This window comes from Cynocephalus volans, chromosome 1 (genome assembly GCF_027409185.1).
Source record: "Cynocephalus volans isolate mCynVol1 chromosome 1, mCynVol1.pri, whole genome shotgun sequence".
Lineage (NCBI taxonomy): Eukaryota > Metazoa > Chordata > Mammalia > Dermoptera > Cynocephalidae > Cynocephalus > Cynocephalus volans.
The window spans coordinates 12,979,750-12,999,130 of record NC_084460.1 but is presented as its reverse complement, the minus strand read 5'-3'; the positions used below and the strand labels follow the sequence as shown (position 1 = coordinate 12,999,130).

The 19,381-nt window shown below is 39.5% G+C and overlaps 1 protein-coding gene across 1 annotated transcript in view; it reads left to right on the top strand.

Moving 5' to 3' along the window:
- MACROD2 (mono-ADP ribosylhydrolase 2) overlaps window positions 1-19,381 on the top strand; it is a 1,973,048-nt gene that overhangs the window by 1,462,892 nt on the left and 490,775 nt on the right. Inside the window, 1 exon segment of the mRNA XM_063101974.1 lies at window positions 16,186-16,259. Coding sequence (XP_062958044.1) covers window positions 16,186-16,259 — 74 coding nt within the window.

The window sequence follows — 19,381 nt, the reverse complement described above, 5'->3', positions numbered from 1 at the left end:
CTTCCAAGGGGTTGTACCATTCTGCGTCTCCACCAGCAGCGAATGACAGTTTCTGTTGCTCCACATCCTCACTAGCTTTTGGTAAAGTCAGCGTTGTGGATTTTGGCCATGCTAATGGGTGTGTTGTAAGTAATTTATTGCTGTTTTGATTTTCAAATACACATATGATGTTGAGCATGTTTTCATATGCTATTTGCCAATTGTATATCTCCTTTGGTAAGGTATCTGTTAGGTCTTTTGCCCATTTTTAACGGGGTTTGTCCATTTTCTTATTGTTGACCTTTAAGAATTCTGTATCTGTTTTGGATAACAGTACTTTATCAGATATGTCTTTTGCAAATATTTTCTCCCAGACTGTGGCTTACCTTCTCATTCCCTTGACAGTGTCTTTCACAGAACAGAAGTTTTTAAAATTTTAATGGAATCCAGCTTATCCATTACTATTTTTTGTGGATCATATCTTGGATGTTGTATCTAAAAAGTCATCACCATATTCAAGGTCACCTAGATTATCCTCTGTGTTATCTTCTAGGAGTTTTATAACTTTGCATTTTTCATTTAGGTCTATGATCCATTTTGATTTAATTTTTGTAAAGTGTGTATGGTCTGTGTCTAAATTTATCTTTTTGCATGTGAATGTCTAGTTATTCTAGCACCATTTGTTGAAAAGACTATCTTTGCTCCATTCTATTGACTTTGCTTCTTTGTCAAAGCTTAGTTGCCTATATTTAGGTGGGTCCATTTCAGGGCTCTTTATTTTGTTACATTAGTCTATTTGTCCATTCTTTGTCAATACCACACTGTCCTGGTTACTGGAGCTTTATAGTAAGTCTTGAAGTCAGGTAATATCAGTTTTCTGACTCTTCTCCTTTAACATCGTATTGGTTATTTTGACTCTATTGCTTTTCCATATAAACTTTAGAATCAGTTTGTCAATATATAAAAGAACTTTCTGGGATTTTGATTGTGATTGCCTTGAATGTATAGATCAAGTTAGGAGGAAATAACATCTTGACAATTCTGGGTCTTCCTATCCATGAATATAGAGGATCTCTTATTTAGTTCTTCTGTGATTTCTTTCATTAGAGTTTTGTAGTTTTCTTCATATAGATTTCATGTATATTTTGTTAGATTTATACTGAAGTATCTTATTTTGGAGGATGCTAATGTAAATGTTATCTTATTTTTATTTTCAAATTCTGATTATTTATTGTTGGTATATGGGAAAGTGTTGACTTTTGTACATTAATCTTGTATCTTGCAATCTTGCTATAATCACTTATTTTTTCTGGATTTTTTGTCAATTACTTTGAACATTTTTATATAGACAATTATGTTATCTATGGACAAAGACAGTTTTACTTCTTCCTTTTCAACTAGTATACCTTTTATTTCCTTTTCTTGTCTTATTGCATTATCTTGGGCTTCCAGTATGATGTCGTTAAATTTCTGGTCTAATAATTCCAATATCCCTGCTATATCTGAGTCTAGTTCTAATGCTTGGTCCGTCTCTTCAAATTGTGCTTTTTTTTCTTTTATTGTCCCTTGTAATTTTTTCTTGATAGCTGGACATGATACATTAGATAAAAGGAAAGAAAGAACTGCAATAAATAGGCCTCTAGTGATGTGGTGGTAAGATGTAAGGGGAGGGGATGGGTTACATAGTCCTATGATTTGTTCTCACTCTTGTAGTGAGTCTGTACCTCTGACCTGTGAACATCACAGGTGGTTCTTAGTCTCTGTTCCCCAATCCCCTGCCTTGTAAATGGCTCAGGAGGGCAAAGATGGGCTGGAACTGGATACTTCCCTTTCCCCAGGCTGGTTATGGCCTAATAAAAATGCTAATAGTTTAAGCTGTAGTAAAACAGTTTCTCATGAGGGCAGATCTTGTTACAAAAACAGAATTCTCTGGCATATTGCAAAATGTTTTCTTCCCCCCTCTCCCAGCCAGAAGCATGAAGGGATTGTTCTCTAATATTCACTGTGAGAACCTGGTCCAGCTCCTGGAGGCAAAACTCATTAAAATGTGGGGGTCCCTCATGACAGGGTCCTCCTGGAGTTTGTCTTTCTGATTTGCCCACACTGAGCCTCTAGGGATTCATCAATCATTTTTTAGGTTTTTGCATCCTAGTATTGGTTCTTGTGGAGGTTTCTTCTAGGTTTCTGCTCATGTAAGTTGTGATTCTCCATACACACCTGTCTGTCTCTCCAATTTGGGGATGGGAGGTGGCAATTTGCCCTGTGACCCCACTCCTTTGACAGATCTAAGGAGAGTTGTTATATTTTTGCTTTTTCAGCTATTTACTTGTTAGGGCAGAGTGACAGCTTCCAAGCTCCTTACCTGTTGGATGGCCAGTCTATATTTTTACCTTTGCTATTCACACCAAGTGGGATTGCTATGAAAATGAGAAAGGTCTTGACCTGACTGTCATTTCAGTGCCCTCCTGACTCTTAGTTTCCTTTGAGCCTATGGACAAAAATGAAGTGCTATTACTTTTTAAGAAGAAAAATGTCAGTAGTTCATAAGTTAATTACTGTGCAAACATCTACTTTATTTTTCCCTGAGGAACACCTTCAGTGTACACAAAAGTTCCAACTTCCCAAAGAGATCCATCAAAGTAAATCTTTAACATTTATGTTTATGTGGATATTTATTCCCCTAAAAGCACCTCCTAAACGTCTTTTCTTGACCCTGCAGGTCTTCATGGCATGTTACAACTTCATGCTATCTTATGATCGCTTACTGCAGCTCAAGCAGGAGAACAAATTGATTTTTGATGAAAAATATGCTGTTCTAGGATTTCATTATTTTACCACAAACTTAGTCTGGAGCTCATAGTTTGTCATTCATTATTAAGACTAACAATGATGAGCATTGTAGGAAATTTGCATTTTAAAATGCAATTTTCCTCTTTTAAAATTCTGTGGCTTACTTCACGTCTTCATTTTTCTGCCATTTCTCAAATGCTGACTGTCCCCCAAGTGCCTCACTGTGGTTAAGAGGAAGGAGCCAGTTTCTGTCTGTTTGAGGAAAACGGTACATGCGTCACTTCCAATTACATCTCTCTAGACATTTTCAGGAGCAGTATCTTATGTTTAAGTAGGACTTTGAAATCTGAAAAACAGCCAAGGGGTTGTGTATGCCATTATTGCATAAATCACAGTTGATTTTCAGGTACCTCTAAATTCATTTTCAATGACTTGAAGAAATGTATTCATATTGCCAGGATGTTGTGAAATACAGAGTACAGCAATTTGGGAGGTCTAATTAGTAAGTTTCTTTGGGGGATTAATAGACTATAAGTATGACATTTCTTCAGAGGTTTACTATAAATGAGGTCATTTTGTTAAAAACCTGTTCCTCTTACTCAAAATTGTATTTTCTAGCATCAGGAAGGGATTCTGCAAAACAATAGGTAATGTAAATCAACTTCCAAGTTCTTGGGGGAAACAGTGAAACCACACCTGGTCTTGAAAACTGAACACACCTACACTTCAAGTTGTTCCTCTGATGCATTGAAGAGCATGGAGCTCCATCTGTGTTTCCCGGCCTTATACGTGCAATCGAATTCTTACTCCTTTAGGCTTTCTTATGTCTTTCAGCTTTCTTACATTGTTAAATAAGTAAGATAAATAGAGGGAAAGAGGGCTAACCAGGAGACCTGTGAAGGAGCAAAATGTGTGTGACATACAATTTAATCGTCCCAACAACAGGGTAGCTTATTCCCTTACATGTTACAGATGAGGATGTTGAGAAACAGATCTGTTTTGCTCACACAGATTGCAGCTTTTGGGAGAGAGATTCAATGCAGATTATGACAGGTCTGACTGCAAAGCCGAGGTTTCCCTTAAACAAATTCCAAGCCCTCTTTAAGTTCATAGAACTGGTATACAGAATGTATTATATATATAATATTTTTACCCTGGACAGTCAATAGGTGAAGCCAGATTCCAAAGATGGCAAAGACCTAGATAAGAATAAAAACCACTCCTGAAGGCTGTACATTCTCAGTGGGGTTTTCTGAAAACTCATGTGTTCACCAGCACTACCAGTTCTCATTCAATGTACCAGATTTTTTTTTCTTTACAAATAACCTCAAAAACTCAGTGGCTGACAGAAAATGGCATTTATTCCCTTGTTCATGGGTTTGTGGGCTGCCTATGGTTTAAATGATCCAGGTGGGACTTGGCCTGGCCAAGTTAGAGTCCAGGCTTGTGTCGGGGCCCGGGTGTGTTCCACCTGTCTCGTTTAAGGTGCCAGTCTGAAAGGGCAATAGCTACCTGAGGCATTCTCTTTTCATACCAGCAAGCACTTTTAAAGCCTCATATCTGCTTACATCCTACTGGCGAAAGCAAGTCAGGTGGTCAAACTCAACATCAATGGGGCAGGGAAATATAATTCACCCATGGTGGTAGGCTCTGCAAAGTCAGATGGCAAAGCATAGTGAACAATTGAGAACACTTTCAGAATCTAGTACCCTCAGAAACTAAACAGTAAAAAAGTGTCTTAGCAGTCTGATGGCATTACTGCTCATGTCAAACTTGAAGCTATGCTCTCTGACTCAATATTGAAATTTTAGGAACTTCTCACTTGATATTTTTTGGAATGTCTTTGAAAATGATTTTCAGGATGATGTCCTCCAACAGATTTTAATTATATCATATAATGTATTTTAATCACAAAAATTTTATCAAATAACATGTTATTTTAAATCATAATCTTAGTCCCCACAATTGCCTTCATCTCTGTCTCAATTAGCAAAGGAGTGACTGCCATTGTAAATTCTATCCAAACCATAGAATGAAAGTCTTAACACCTGGACTAGACCTAGTTAGGCAAATTTTACATGCCATCAGCAGACCAACTCAGACAGACCTCAGAATATGGAGTGTCACAGCCAAGGTCTGTGTTAAGATTCAGACACGAAGAGGAGAGGTTCCTCATGTCAAATGTTCACTTTAGTGGAGTTGAACACTGAGAAGCCTTTCAGAAGAATTCCCGGAATTTTGAGGGCAGTTTACAAAGTCAGACTTTCAGGGAACTTAACTAATCATTGAAGAGCAAAAGCTAATAATCAGCAGACTGGGGGACTACCTCGCTTTCTTCCATATTGGGGTGATAGGATTAATGCTGCTGGGGCAGTGATGACAGTGTTCAGCATGGCTCCTTCCAGAGGACCTTGTACCTGTCTGTGCAGGTGAGAGCATAAAAGCTTTTGGGGACAGAAGCAGTATACATGCCTAGACATCAGTGACAAATAAAGCTAGGAGACACTGTATGATGGTGTGCCACTGAAAGAGGTCCTGCACTCTGCCCCAGCCTGGGAGTGCAGAACCCCAAGAAGCATTTGTTGGGACCTAAAGCCTAGGAGACGTAGCTCTTATTCTCCCAGGTCGTTTTTACAGGTTGTGTCAAGGTCACCTGCATCGGGTGTCTAAGCCAGCAGACACCAGAGAGCAGCACAGAGTTTGTTTCCTGCCTTTTGGTAAAAGAGATGATTTTCGCAGTCCTCGGGTGTCACAGGATTATGGTGGGATGCTAGGGAGCTTCACAGGACACTGCAGCAGCCAGATACATCCCATGTCCCCAAATATGGCAGGCATCTTATTGAGCATCTATTTTTCTTTGAGCACTGACAGTGGAAAGGTGAGCAAGTAAGACAGGTCTGTACCTCAAGGAACTTCTATTCCAGCAGAGGAGACACACAATAACCGAGAAAATAGGACAGACATCATTGCAGACAGCGATAAGGGCAGCAAAAGGGCTTTGTAAACCAAGGTGAGGAATTTGAATTTTAGTCATAAGTGTGGAAGAAGCTACTGGGGGCTCCTAGCATGGACATGACATGGTGCGCTTTATGTTTAGAAAGATCACTGGCAAAAGGACTGTGCACTGCTGAATGACGTCAGCTCAGAAAATAGAAACTGCATTTTCATTTGAGTAGATCCCAATATAATTCAAATGTAATGTCCTCAATGAACTCCCTTGGTTAACCCTATAGGAAAAATTTTCTTTAAAAAAAAAGAGTCTTTTAAAATCCTATTCCTGGTAATTCTATTAGATCTTTCATCTCCTTTCTCAGGAGACTTATCCAGGGATAGTAGGAACAGCTTGCATGGAACAGAATTTGTTTCACGAGCCATTTCTCCGGTCATTATTATAATTCCTTAGGCAAAAGATGATTTTAAAAATACCCTCAGAAATAGACACAGGGGCTCATAAGTTTGAGAAGCTGATGAAGCTTGCATAGATTGTAACCTTGTGTCCCATAAAATTGCAGCTCATTCGTACCTGTTTTGCAGAGCAGAGGAAAAAAACTTGAAAGGAAAACTTCATTTTTCACAATGTTTTAAATAGGTGAAAGCAAAAGCAACTCAGGTCTGAGGCTGAATAGAGTAGATTTTATCATGTGTCACTTGCTTTGGGCATGCATAATGTCAGTTGAAATGAAAGAATGGGTGTGAAGAGATTAAGACAATGAGAAGCACAGAATTTCCCTTCTCTCTTTTTATATTGTGACTAATTTTTGAGGCTGTGCTAGGGAAATCTGTGCTAAGTTGAATAAAATAAAGTGAGGGGTAAAGCAGGACCACAGGGAGAGGTGCGATGCCACCATGCTGTTGTGAGCCAGTGGGCTTCCAATTTACGGGTTTCAATCAGAATGATGCTGCCTAAGTATTTAAGAGTCACTCTACCATGACAACTCCCAGCTTTTCTTCTTCCCCAAGGGACTCCGTGGACCCCACCATAGTCTGCAGTAAAGACATTACATGGTAGAATGTGTGCTGCCACCTGAGAAAGAGGGAGGCAGTCGGCTTCCTGAGGGCCGTTGGGTGTGGCCTGCGCAGAGGCCCTGTGCTGGGCATTCTGCAGCAAGCTCTCTGCCCACAAGGGCTTCCTACTCAATTTCCGTTCTCTATACCTTGAGATGGGGCAGCAGCTAAACTGGAGTCTCTGACATTGAGGCTTTCTGGTATGTCCCGTCCATTCTGTGGATTTGTGAGGACAAATGGCATGCTCAGAACTGAGCTAGGGTGTGGGTAGATGGAAGTCAGGCAGACCCAGGCTTGTGCCCTGGCCCTGCTCCTTGCTTGAATTCTCCCCCAGCCACTTTTTCTCTTCTATAAATTAGGAAAGATTATACACATCTTGAAGGGAGTTTTAAGGGTTTGGGCTATTTTATGTGGAAGCCAGAGGTGGCCGGGCTCCTAAGAACAGCCTTGGCTCCCACCCCATGCCCACTGTATTAGTCCATTTCCTGTTGCTTATAACTGAATACCTGACACTGTGTAATTTATAAAGAAATAAAATTTATTTCTTACATTTCTGAGGCTGGGAATCCCACTAGTCCCGGGAGCACATCTGGTGAGGGCCTTCTTGGTGGTGACTCCATAGCAATGCAGGGTATCACATGGCAAGAGATGGCACGAGCAAGAGAACTAACTTTCTCACTTGCTCTTTGTATAAAGCCATCATAACTGTGCCCATGACAGCCCATTAAACCATCAACCTGTTGCTCCATGAATGGATTAATCCATTCCCGAGGGTGCAGTCCTTGAGATCCAACCACTTCTTAAAGGCCCTACCTTTCCAATGCCATAATTGGATTTTCCACCCTCTTTACACTATTACAATGGGGTCACATTTCCAATACATGAACTTTCAGGGGACACATTCAACACATAGCAACATGTAAATGCTAAGTAGAGTTACTTGTATATATTAATTGTTCAATAAATGCTAACATCAGCAGCAGTAGTTTCCTGTTGTATCAAGATTGCTGTCTAGTGAGACAAATTTGTCTGCCAGTGTGGGCCTAGACTATATGACCTCTACTCTTCCCAAAGTAAAATATTATTGTGTTTTCACAGTGATAGCCAGTGAACTCCCCAACTATTTCCCCCACTTTATTAGCTAATTTATAATAAATTTCTCTACTATGCATGTGCCAGAGATTGCAACCAGACAAGACTGGAGAAATGAGCTATCAAGATAAGACATGACACCTCATTGTCTCAAGTTCATCAATACATTTTGATGGCTGTCATAGTTTGGCTTCCCCCCAAAGCAGATTTAGAGTCAGGGGTTTAAGTGCCAGTAGTTAATTTAGGAGATGTCTTTAGAAGAGAGAGTTGGGAAGAGAGACAGAGAAAGAAAGGAAGCACATGAAGAGTGCAGTGTTGAGGAATTTGCCGCTATGGGCAACTAGAGCATAATCCCACTGAGCGAGTCTGGTAAACTGGAAGGCGCACACCAGCATCATCCCCCCGAGGGGTGAGTGAGCTGTAGTATTTGTCCAACACCTCTCATTGACCACTGGTTGAAGAACATTCCTGGGGGACCTTGATTCCCTTACCCATTGGACCTGCTCTACATGTGGCAGAGTCAGCTCTGGCCACCAGAAGGTAAAGGCTGCAAGTGCTGGCAGCTGTAAGTCAAGCCTGTGTGCGAGGAGATGGTACACACCTCGAGGATGCAGGGGGCACTGTCAGCATCTGCTCCGGTCACTTGACTTATTACTATGCCATATTATGTGTATATACTCATCCACCAAAACCTGCCTTGTCCTTTCAAACAGCAGCTAAAACGTCACTGTCTTTAACAACAGGCTGTGGATGCCTCCCCGCTGCCTACTATGGTGCCCTTTTGTACTCTCAAGAAGCCGGTGACACCCTTTTTAGCATTCTGCCACTGTGCTCACTGCAGTAGTGGTCCAGTGCCACTCTTCTTACCTCACCCGTTTTATTTCTTGAGAAACTCAGCCTTTAGCCGGAATTGTGTGAGTGGCTGCTCTAGCAATTGCTTGATGGTGAGGCTCCTTCTGCTCATTTCTCTCGAGTAATTTGATTTCATCATGCTATCTCAGAATGGCTTTTATGGGTTGGAAGGAGGCCTGGGGGTGGTGCTTGATGAAAGCAGTTTTGAGCTAAAAATAATAATAATAAATTTATTACACTAGACTTCCCCATGCCCACATGCCCTTCATCTCGACCCCTCAGCACCTCCCCTCCACCCAGGACAGAGGCGTGTGTGTGTGTGTGTGTGTGTGTGTGTGTCTGTGTGTGTGTATGTGTGCGTGTGCACGCACACGTGCACGCGTGTGTGTGCAAGAGGATAGGTGAGGAATGAAAAAAAAATTCATCTCATACTTTTATCTCCTTTCACTTCTGTTTGAAAAGTGTATTGTTTTTATGTCCTTTGGTTCCCACAACAGAACTTTTCTGCTAAGATGGAAAAATATTATGGTTACATTCTCTATAAAGCAAAGTGTATAATTTGCATTGGTAGTCAATGTTGGCAGTCCCTGTTCAATTGATGTTGACATTTCAATCAACCCACTGATGCATCCCTCTCCTTTAGGACAGTGAGGGCTTTTCATCAATGCTGACGATCCCATATTTGATCTATAATAACTTCATAGTATTTTTATTTTCAGTTTATGTGAGAATTAAAAAACAGCACCCATGCTTTTCTCATTGAAGCCTGGGCAGGGAGAGAGGGCTCAAAAGTGGATATAAATTTAATGTGCAGAGTTGAAGGGAATTTGCTTTTTTTTTTTAACTACTGCTTTTAACTTCTTGATATTTATAACAATTCAGTACCAATTCGGTGCTTATGTGCATTTGGAGGGCTAGTTAGTATGGCAACTACTTTCTAAATAATATGCCATTTACACAGGGATTTATGATTCCATAAAATTGCTAGTATTTTATCACAGCTTTGGATCAAGTACCCTGCTGGGTGGAGTAGGTGTATGGACTAAAACCCTTTGAGGTGAAAACCACTATAGAAGACATTGTTCAGCTGAAAATAAAATGATTCTGTGCATAAACAACGTTTTTTGGATTCATGAGCTTTACCTGAACATTGGTCTCTAGAGTGCTTTGCTTTTACAACTGCTAGAAAGGCATCTGCATTAGAGTAGAGGGGAATGCTGGTAACAGGTCTAGAAGGGGATTTTGGGGAAAAAATGCCAGAAAGGGAAGTCCTGGGCAGACTGTAAATGGTAGATGGAGTTAAAGTTTTAAAGCGTGGCTTAATTATACCTGGTATTATGTTCAATTTGATTTTTTTTTTTTTTGTAGTAGGAGTCTCTTTGAAATAATTGATTATTACCATATGCCTCTCTATGACATGGTAATCTTTAGCTACAAGCAGACTCTCTTTTTAAAGTTTAAAACAAAACCTATGTTACTTCTGACATGAAAAAGAGTTTTCCAGGCAGGATAAATCATATCTATCTTTATTCCAGTGAAATATGATAGAGTTTTAGTAGAACATGTTCAACTTTTATATCAGGGGAACAAAATTAGTTTTTATATGGGAGCCTATGGACAGAAGGATATTAAAGATATTGAGGAATTATCAATCACAGCAGAAAAAAAAAAAAAAACTAAGGAGGAAAATTGTCTATGGTAAAGTCAAAACCAGATTCACTGTATCTGTGTTGAAAGCATTCGGGTTTTCAATAATTCCAACAAATAGGTCAGAGGTGGGTGGGGTAGAATCTTCAATGAGTTTATTGCTGTATCTTACTGTAGTGAAATTTGATGAAAAGAAATATCAGGTTAATAACTGAGTGAAGGGAAAATGTTCATCTAATGAGTTATTTGTGCCATGGATGAAAAACATCACGGGCCCAACTTGCTGATTCATTTTTTATATCTTTTATTTAAATTGTTTTGGTGTTCTGTTGACAGAGTTCATCCTTTCTTGCTTCAGCACATCACTGCTTTGTAGTGAGAAGACAGGCAATTCATAAATTGTGTCAGGGCTTTTAGTTTAAAAAAGTACTGAATAGATTAAAGTGGTCTTTAACAGCTTTAAATATGGTCAGGAAAACAATTAGAAAGTACATCTTGATGTTATAAATAAATAGATGAAAAAGGCATTATTTTAAACTTTCATATATTTCTGGTGGGAGAGTCAATTGGCCACAGCTGCCTTAGAAAACTGGCAGAGTCTACTAAACATCTGTGTAACCTGTGGGAACAGCAGCCCCATGTGCCTGGATATATGCTCAACAGAAACAAGTGCTTATGTCCACCAGGACATGTATGTGTATGAGACTGTTCACGGGAGCTTTATTCGTGACAGCCCCAAACTGGAAATAATCCAATGGTCCATCAAAACTAGAATGAATGTACAAATTCTGAAATATTCAAACAATGAAATGCAGCACTGCGATGAAAAGGAATGAGCTACTGTTACATGCAATACTATGGATAAATCAGGCAAACACAATGTTGAACAAAATATAGACATAAAAGAACACATTATGTAATCCCATATATATGAAATATAGAAAGAGACAAAACTAACCTGTGGTAATAGAAGTCAGAATAGCAATTACTTTGAGGGGTGAGTATTGACTCAGGACAAGGCAACTTCCTGGGGTGTTGGAAATGTTTCACATCCTGAGCTGAGTGATGGTTTGTGTGTGTGTGTGTGTGTGTGTGTGTGTGAGTGTGTGTGTGTGAAAATCAGCAAGCACTTTTATTGCAAAAGTAAATAAAAAGAAGAAAATCCCTTATATATTATAGAAGTCAGCTTCCACATTTGCAACAAAAGTTAATTTCAGTAATCCATCCTAATGAGTAGGGAACTAAGCTTTGGAATGCCAGCAGAAGCATAGATTCTATGCACACGTGGGTGCACACACGCACTCAACTTCCTGCATGCCTGGCCCTAAATTATTAATGGCTTGTTCAGCCTCATTGACCCTCATACTTGGAAGAAATTTTCTATGTCATCTAATTCAGGGATTCATCAGAAGCTTGTCAGCAGCCTTCCCTCTGGGTGGCCATTCTGCTTCTGTGAACAAAAGGCCCCTGGTGACTAGACTATGTTGTGACCTCCTGAGGTGGGCCGTGCTATTGTGGACAGCCCATCCCTAGGCTAGAATCTGTCCTTGTCTATTCATTGTTCTTATTTGTAACCACTGGGGTCTTGCAGTTAACTGGACAAAGAATTGTCCTTTTGCTGTTTACCCTGAACATCATGATTTATCTTGTACATACATGCCCAATGAAAGCAGGCACATTTCAGGGATATTTGTCTTGATATTTTCCCCCCCTTTCAATTGATCACAGAATATCTTTCCATCAGGAAGATGTTTTCCCATATGCATCTGCTCAACATTTTTTTCCAGGGATGAAATAGGATGTTGTAGATATAATAGTCTGTTTGGGCACTTTCTCAATATCCCTTCATCCTCTCTGTACTCTATGAACGACCACCCTTGCACCCCCAGAAGTGAGCTTTTTACTGCTGTCAATAGAAAGATCCACAAGTTCGCAATCCAGTCACTCATTCGTGCCTATTTATTGATCATCCTCTATGTACCAGCAATGTTTTAGCAAAAAATGCGATAAGCAAAAGCAGATCAGTTATCTGCCTCCTTAGGGTTTCACTCTATTAAGATTATTAATCACATATTTACATAAACAAATGTAGAACTGCAACCATGATGAGTCTGTGAAAGAAAGGAGTGTGGTGTTATGAACGTATAAAATAGAGAGTCATCATTGTCAGAGACACCTTTTCCAGAAGTGAGAAATGAACAGAGGACAAATAAAAGTGAAAGTTAGCTGGGAAAAGAGGATGAAAATGTCATTTCAGAAAGAGAAAATAGCATGAGCTAGGCGTTGTGGCAGGAAGGCAAACAGAACATGTGACGTTTCAAGACTGGAAAGAAGGCCATTGTAGTTGGACTGGAGAAAGCAAAGAGCGATTCAATGTGAAACAAATCTAGAGAGACAGAGAAGAGCCAGACCGTTCAGGGGAGAGACGTTGGCATTTATTTGGGGAGTGGTTTGAGGATTAGAGTATGCTGCAAGTGATGATAAAAGGGCACTCCTTGGCTGAACAAACAAACTAAATAGAGAACAGTTTTTGAGACAGCTCTTCTTAAATTAGTACCTTTGCATTGGAAATGTTACATCAAGGTCCAGGGTGTGATTGAGCGAGGAGGTGGCTGAGGTGGAATGGATGAGACTGTTGTCAAAGATTAAGGAAAAAGTCGAGGAACTGGCAGGCCAGGTGTTGGGTGGGTCATCCTCTTGGGTGTTGAAATCATCCAGGGTTATGGCAAACCTTGAGGTCAAGATGAAAACCATAGCTCAGTGCAAGAGGCTTTGATGAATATTAGAGAGTGACCAGGAGGTCACAAATAATTGAAAACTGACCATAGTTGCCATGGTTCTGTAAGAACTTGTATAATTTTTCTGTGAGGAATTGTCTTTAAAGGTGAATGTTAATGCTGATGGCCATTGCAACTGAGTGTGCCTATAGCATTTACTAGCTTTACATAGCCCTGTAATTTTATAATTTAAGTACTTGCTAAACATACCTAAAAGTTGGAGAAGAATTTCATGGAAAGAGAATAAATAAGGAAAAGTAAGACATAAGTCTAGAAAGTACTTTTGGGGCCATTGGAATGGGTCATGCGAAGCTAAGGTGCTCGTGTTTATTCTGTAGGAACTGGAGAGTCAACAGGGGCTGTCTTTGTTTTATGCGAAGCTGTGGTGTGATGGTCACTATGCTTTAGGTGTGACGGTCACTATGCTTTAGGAAGAACTTCTCAGAAGTGGTGTGCTGCATAGAACAGAGAAGCGGGGTGGGAAGACCAAAGAGCACAGTCAAGAGTCAACTACAGTTGTCTGGTGAGGGCCAATCAGACCTTCAGTGAGATCAGTGGGAAAGGAGGAAAGGAAAGGGGGCTTGAACTATTCCAGAGGGACCATGTCTTTAAGACTCAGTTGCCAGCAGAGAAAGCAGTCCACCAGGCGGAGACTAGGAGAGAGGAAAAGCCATCAGCAGGAACTGGAAAGCTGGGGAAGAGTTTGTCTTGAGCGAGAGCACATGTTGCATTTCTGGTGCCAGAGCATGACAAGGGGAAGTATCCCTGTGATTACAAATGTAGGTGCAAAACCCAGGGAAGCAGTGCACTGAAAAAGCCTCCCGTGGTTGACCCCTCCTAGCAAACGCCCTTCCCAGCCTCTTTGCTTCTCCTTGCAGCACACAGCTACTCATCCCACTTTCTTCCCCTTTCACTTTCCCTCCCCTTCTCCATCAATTCCTTGCTGCTCACAGCTTCCTTCTGAGGACACTGTCTCCTCAGTTCCCCACGTTGCAGCTCCCTTCCCCAGACATTTTGTGGCTAACCCCACCTGCCGGATCGATGCACCTGTCATGCAGTGTTGCCCTTGCTTGCCCCTTTAGTGGCCTGGTTCCTCTACCCTAGACTGTGGGCTCTTAGAGGACTGGAACTCATTAAAAGTGTCTATCGATCGACTCTTTTCTGGTTTAATAATAATTCACTTAATGAACTAATTAATTGGTTAATTAACAGGGCTTTTTTCCTCCTAATATTAAGGGTTTTAATGAGTAGGATTAAACAATTCATAACAAATCAACAATCCCAAATGTCATTGGTGAATTTACAAAGGTGCAAGATCTTGTTTACATTTTCCATATCACAATGGTTCTCTCTGGTTTATAAATGAAGAAAAATGAGATTTGGCCCTGCTTTATTTTGCCCCTTTTCTTATGCACTCTTTAGCAAAACCTGTAGAAACCTAAATAGAAAAATAACATTTTTTTTTTCTTGGCAATGGAAGCAACACCTCTCTCTTGTTCCTATTCTCACACACATTTTCTCTGAAGGCCTTCTCAGATCTGAACCATCAGCAGCAACTACTAGAATATGTATTTGCCCCCCAATAACAGTAGGTTTTTAAAGTTTCAGATCTATCCATTTTGGTAATGTCTCTTCCTTTCTGCATCTATGAGAACAATGTCCCAGGAGTTTCTCTGACTAGGAAACATCCTCATGGACTTGCTAGTGGATGACGCTGAGCTGGCTAAAGTAGAGAAAATAGAGGAAGAAGACAGCTGAGAGTTGAGGATGTTGGGAATGACATACATTTAATGGATGATCCTAGCGAAAGGAACCAGAGAAGAATTGGTCAAACAGGTAGAAGACATGCAAGAAAGCAGTGTTGAAAAATCCTGGAGGAGAATCTGCAAATCTATAGAGACAGAAAGATTCATGGCTGCCAAGGACCAGGGAGACTAGGGAGTGAATGTTAATGGGTACAGAATTTCTTTTGGGGATGATGAAAATAATCTGGAATTAGTGATGATGGTTCTACAACTGTAAGAACATATTAAAAATAACTGAATTGTACACTTTAAAACAATAAAAGATAAAATTTAAAAAGAAAAACACAAGAGGGAAGAGATATTAAAACATGCAAACTAGCCAAGCACATCTAATACCAGAGAGGTTGGAGCCTGATTGAAAGGCTATGGGATTTTGTAATTGTAAAGCCAGCGGTGAGCTTAAAATGAGTAGTTTCAATAGAATGGTCGCTCCCATCTCTTCTTCTTTCTGCCCCATAAATGTATAAACTTATAAGCTTATTCCTTCACAGATTTCTATTTCTATGGGCAGAATGTCTGATGATTCTGCAGTGCCAGGAATGTGTTTGGTGTATATAAGCTGAAAGACATTCTGGATGTGTTTTAGAAACTCTGAGTATGTGTGCTCATGCTCAATGGGGTGAAGCAGAAGTCTGTCACTCTTGCTGCCCTTCTAAAACCAAACCTATACTATAAGATCAGGTCAGTGCATGTTGCCATAATCCCAAACATCATCTCCGATAGCCCTAAATAGAGCAGGAGTTGCCTTCTTTGAATGCTGATAATAGCATTCTGCAGTATGGCTGTTTGGCAAGTTGCCCTGCCTTGTGGTATTTCATTGGCTACGTCTGCTGACCTTGTGACTCTGGGCCAACCACGTATTTTCTCTGAGCCCTATCTACTTGGTTTTTAAGCTGATGGTAATAAATCTTAATCTGAGCATCTCATGAGAAAGTTATATGAAAGTGCTTTGTAAACTATGAAGCATATGTGAATATGTATTTAACTGATATTGTCATAGGGTTGAAGGGACAGTTAAATTCTTTATTGTGTTAACTCTGCACTGGTGTAAGACTAGCCCTTTTAATACCTTGATCAGAAGTGTCATCGGTGTACACCTTACTGAGGCTTGCCTCACTCAGTACTTAGTGGCTGAATTTGATACTGTTTAATAGAAAACTCCGGTATCATACCATACTTGACCTCTCTATTACCTTTGTCCTTTTTTGTTCATTTGCTTTTTTCTGCTCTTCACTTAGGTTTTCCAAATGAGCCTGCTGCAGTCATTGCCCTCAGCACCATTAAGGAATGGCTGGCCAAGAATCACCATGAGGTAAGAGGAACAACACAATCAGTAGTGTCATTTGATCCTGGATTCGGAAAAAAAGGCAGATAAATTTCATAAATATCAGCTAGACCTAGTCATTGAGCCAAAGCTAACTGACTATTCTTTATGTGAGTTACATGGATGATTAAATATTTTCCTGGATTTAATTGATTGCAGCAACTGTATTGATCGATGTGATGGGCAAAGTAATCAGATTCATTTAGCCATAATCTCTATTTACATCTTTGGATAGTATGAGTTGTGTGCGAGAAAGAGAGAACAGGATGGATTTCATTAAGAGTAAGGGGTCTTCAGATGCTATTTTCCTTAAAGAGTTAAGTTATCTTTGTTGACAGGGGATTTCTGTTGTTCAGTAATGTTTTGGTATCCTGTGCTCTATTTGTCTATAACTAATCACTTCTGGGTGTGAGACTGGAGTGGGCTCAGATCATTGATAGCTAGATCATTATGACCATGATTTTTAATGAAACTAATGCTTCCATCAGAGTGTTCATCATGCCTCCTCTTCTGCTTATTTAATAAAAACTTCTAGAATATGTTTAGTGATGAACAGGAGAATTACTCAAGTAAACAAAGCAACAAAATAATGACAAATCATGGAGCTTTAGATTTCAGAGGTTTGTTAATTTACATATTATGACAGCAAGTAGTTTTCAGACAATGCGCAGTCTTGTGCATTTTCCTTCTGATTTGTTTTTTCTCCTCAGATATTCACATAAGTGCTATAAATAATTTTGTTTCATTTCATGATGAGCCATGAATTTAGCTTTTTCCATGGGTGGGAGATGGAGTATTTGGAAGTGGCTGGGTATGGAAATAGGTTAGGGGGATTTCCTAGTGAGAGATTGCTTTCGGTGCCTTTGTGTGTCTACAGAAACAGCAGTGTCATTTTCCAATTACTGTAATTTCAACATTTTTTAACAAGGCATGGTGAACACTATTAATCTCAATGAAGTAAAGTGTAAGTGAAGACCACATGGCCAAACACATCTATTTTGCTGCTTCGTCTATATTTTCCTCTTATTTTGAGATGTATAAATAAAATGATAACTTCAATTTGGAGAATACCTTAAACTACTTCAAAGAAGCAGAATGAAAACCAATACTAAAATAGCCAGTTTACAAAACTTGCCTGTGACACGTGTTATTTCATTTTCACCACAACCTTGTGAAACATCTAGGATATTGTTATCCTCATCCTCATCCAGCATCAGAGGTGAAATGACATACTCAATATTGGAAAGTCACAGCGCCAAGAGGCTGACTCAGGTCTCATGACCCTAACAGTCATTCAGTGCCACTGATGCCAGGGAGAGATGTTTTAGTTTCTTTGAAAACTAGTTATCTTCAATGTATTTCTTAGTCATAGTAAATTCTCTGCACCTGCACCATTTGCTTTGTAAACATGTGGCATATTTCATGAGTGAGAGTTGATAACCAAGCAAATGTACCAGCGCAAACCTATCATTTCCATTAGAATAATAATCTAAAAATATGCCCCACTTGAGGAAGTTCACATGTGTCATCTTGGCATGTGATTTAAGCACACAGGAATACATACTGAGGAGGTGATGATGAAGAATAAACGTGTTGGTTGCATTTACAGCTCATTGACAAATTATACTGATGGATTTCCTCTAGTTAAACTATTCAGCAAGTTATTTTCCATGGAAATTTCTTACCTTAGTGTTTTCTACTTAATTCACTTGCCTACCCTGTTTTTGAGTCCATTCTTTTGCTTTTGTATCTTTTTCTTGCTCATTTCTTGGGTCCGTTGTAAAAAATTTAGATAATTTGGACTGAGAAATACAACTTAGTTATTGATATTGCAATTTTAAACATATCTCTTGCTGATTCCCATTTAAAAGGCCCTTCGTCTCAATATGCATTGACTAATTTAAAAGGCTAATTTGAGCATATCAAGTTTTACTTAACAAATAAACTATAAGTGGTAGATCATAGATAAAAGCCATACAAATTGATTACATAACAGTAGATTGATTTTCTTTTTGCTCTGTTAAAACAAACACTAGGTTAAGAACTTATGAAAGAGTATTGCTTCTAATTCAGTTGTCTCTTCATTGCAGTATTGTTTTGACATCTAGACTGTTTAAGCTATTTATTCCTAAACTTACTTATTGGATGACTATTTGTTGAATCCCTCTAAGTGCCAGACACTTTTCTATATACCAGGGACAGACAACTGAAAAACAAAATCCTTGCCTTATATTATTCATAACCTAGGAAGAGAGAAACATAAATTAAGCCAATAAAGAAATAAGAGAGTGAGTTATTGGGGGCTTTAGCTAATGTAGATACTGCTCTGAGGACATAATCTTGAAACAAAGATTTGTGCACTGGGAAGGAGTAAACTACGTCACACAGACGTCTTGAGGTGGAACATTCCACATGAAGGGAACAGCAAGAGGAAAACCATGAGGGGAAAATGAGTTTACTGTTTGCAAGCTGTGATAAAAGAGCCAATGTGGTTGGAGAAGAGAGCTAAAAGAATGATAGGAAACAGATTTGAAGAAACAGGAAGAGGTCAGATTATAGGGTCTTGAAGTTCATAAGAGAGACTTTGAGTTTTATTCTAAGTCTATTGGGGAATTGTTGGAAAGATTTGGGCAGGTGATAACATGATTTGATTCACCTTTGAAAAATAAGGCTGGCTGCTCTTTGGAAAATGACCTTTATAGATATCAGAGTAGGGGAGGGAAGACCAATTAAGAGATTCCTGAAGTCTATCCAGGCAAGAGATGAGAGAGTTTTCGAATACAGTGATGGCAGGAAAGTAGGTGACAAGCATCAAATTTGGGTTATATTTGACAATAGAACTGACTTGGAGGTTGTTTTCAGTTGAGATAGGTTTGCTTATACTGCAATTACATACAACCCCCAAATCTCAGTATCATAAAACAGCAAAGGTTTATTTCTTGCTCACACTATATGTATATCTTGAGTCAGTGGAGGACTTCTGGCTTAGTCAGGAACCCAAGCTGACAGATTTTCTACCACATAAAATATCATCCATCACATAACAGGAAAAAACAGACAATTCCTTTGTAGAAATGCTTCTACACGGGAACGATGCTTATAACTTACCC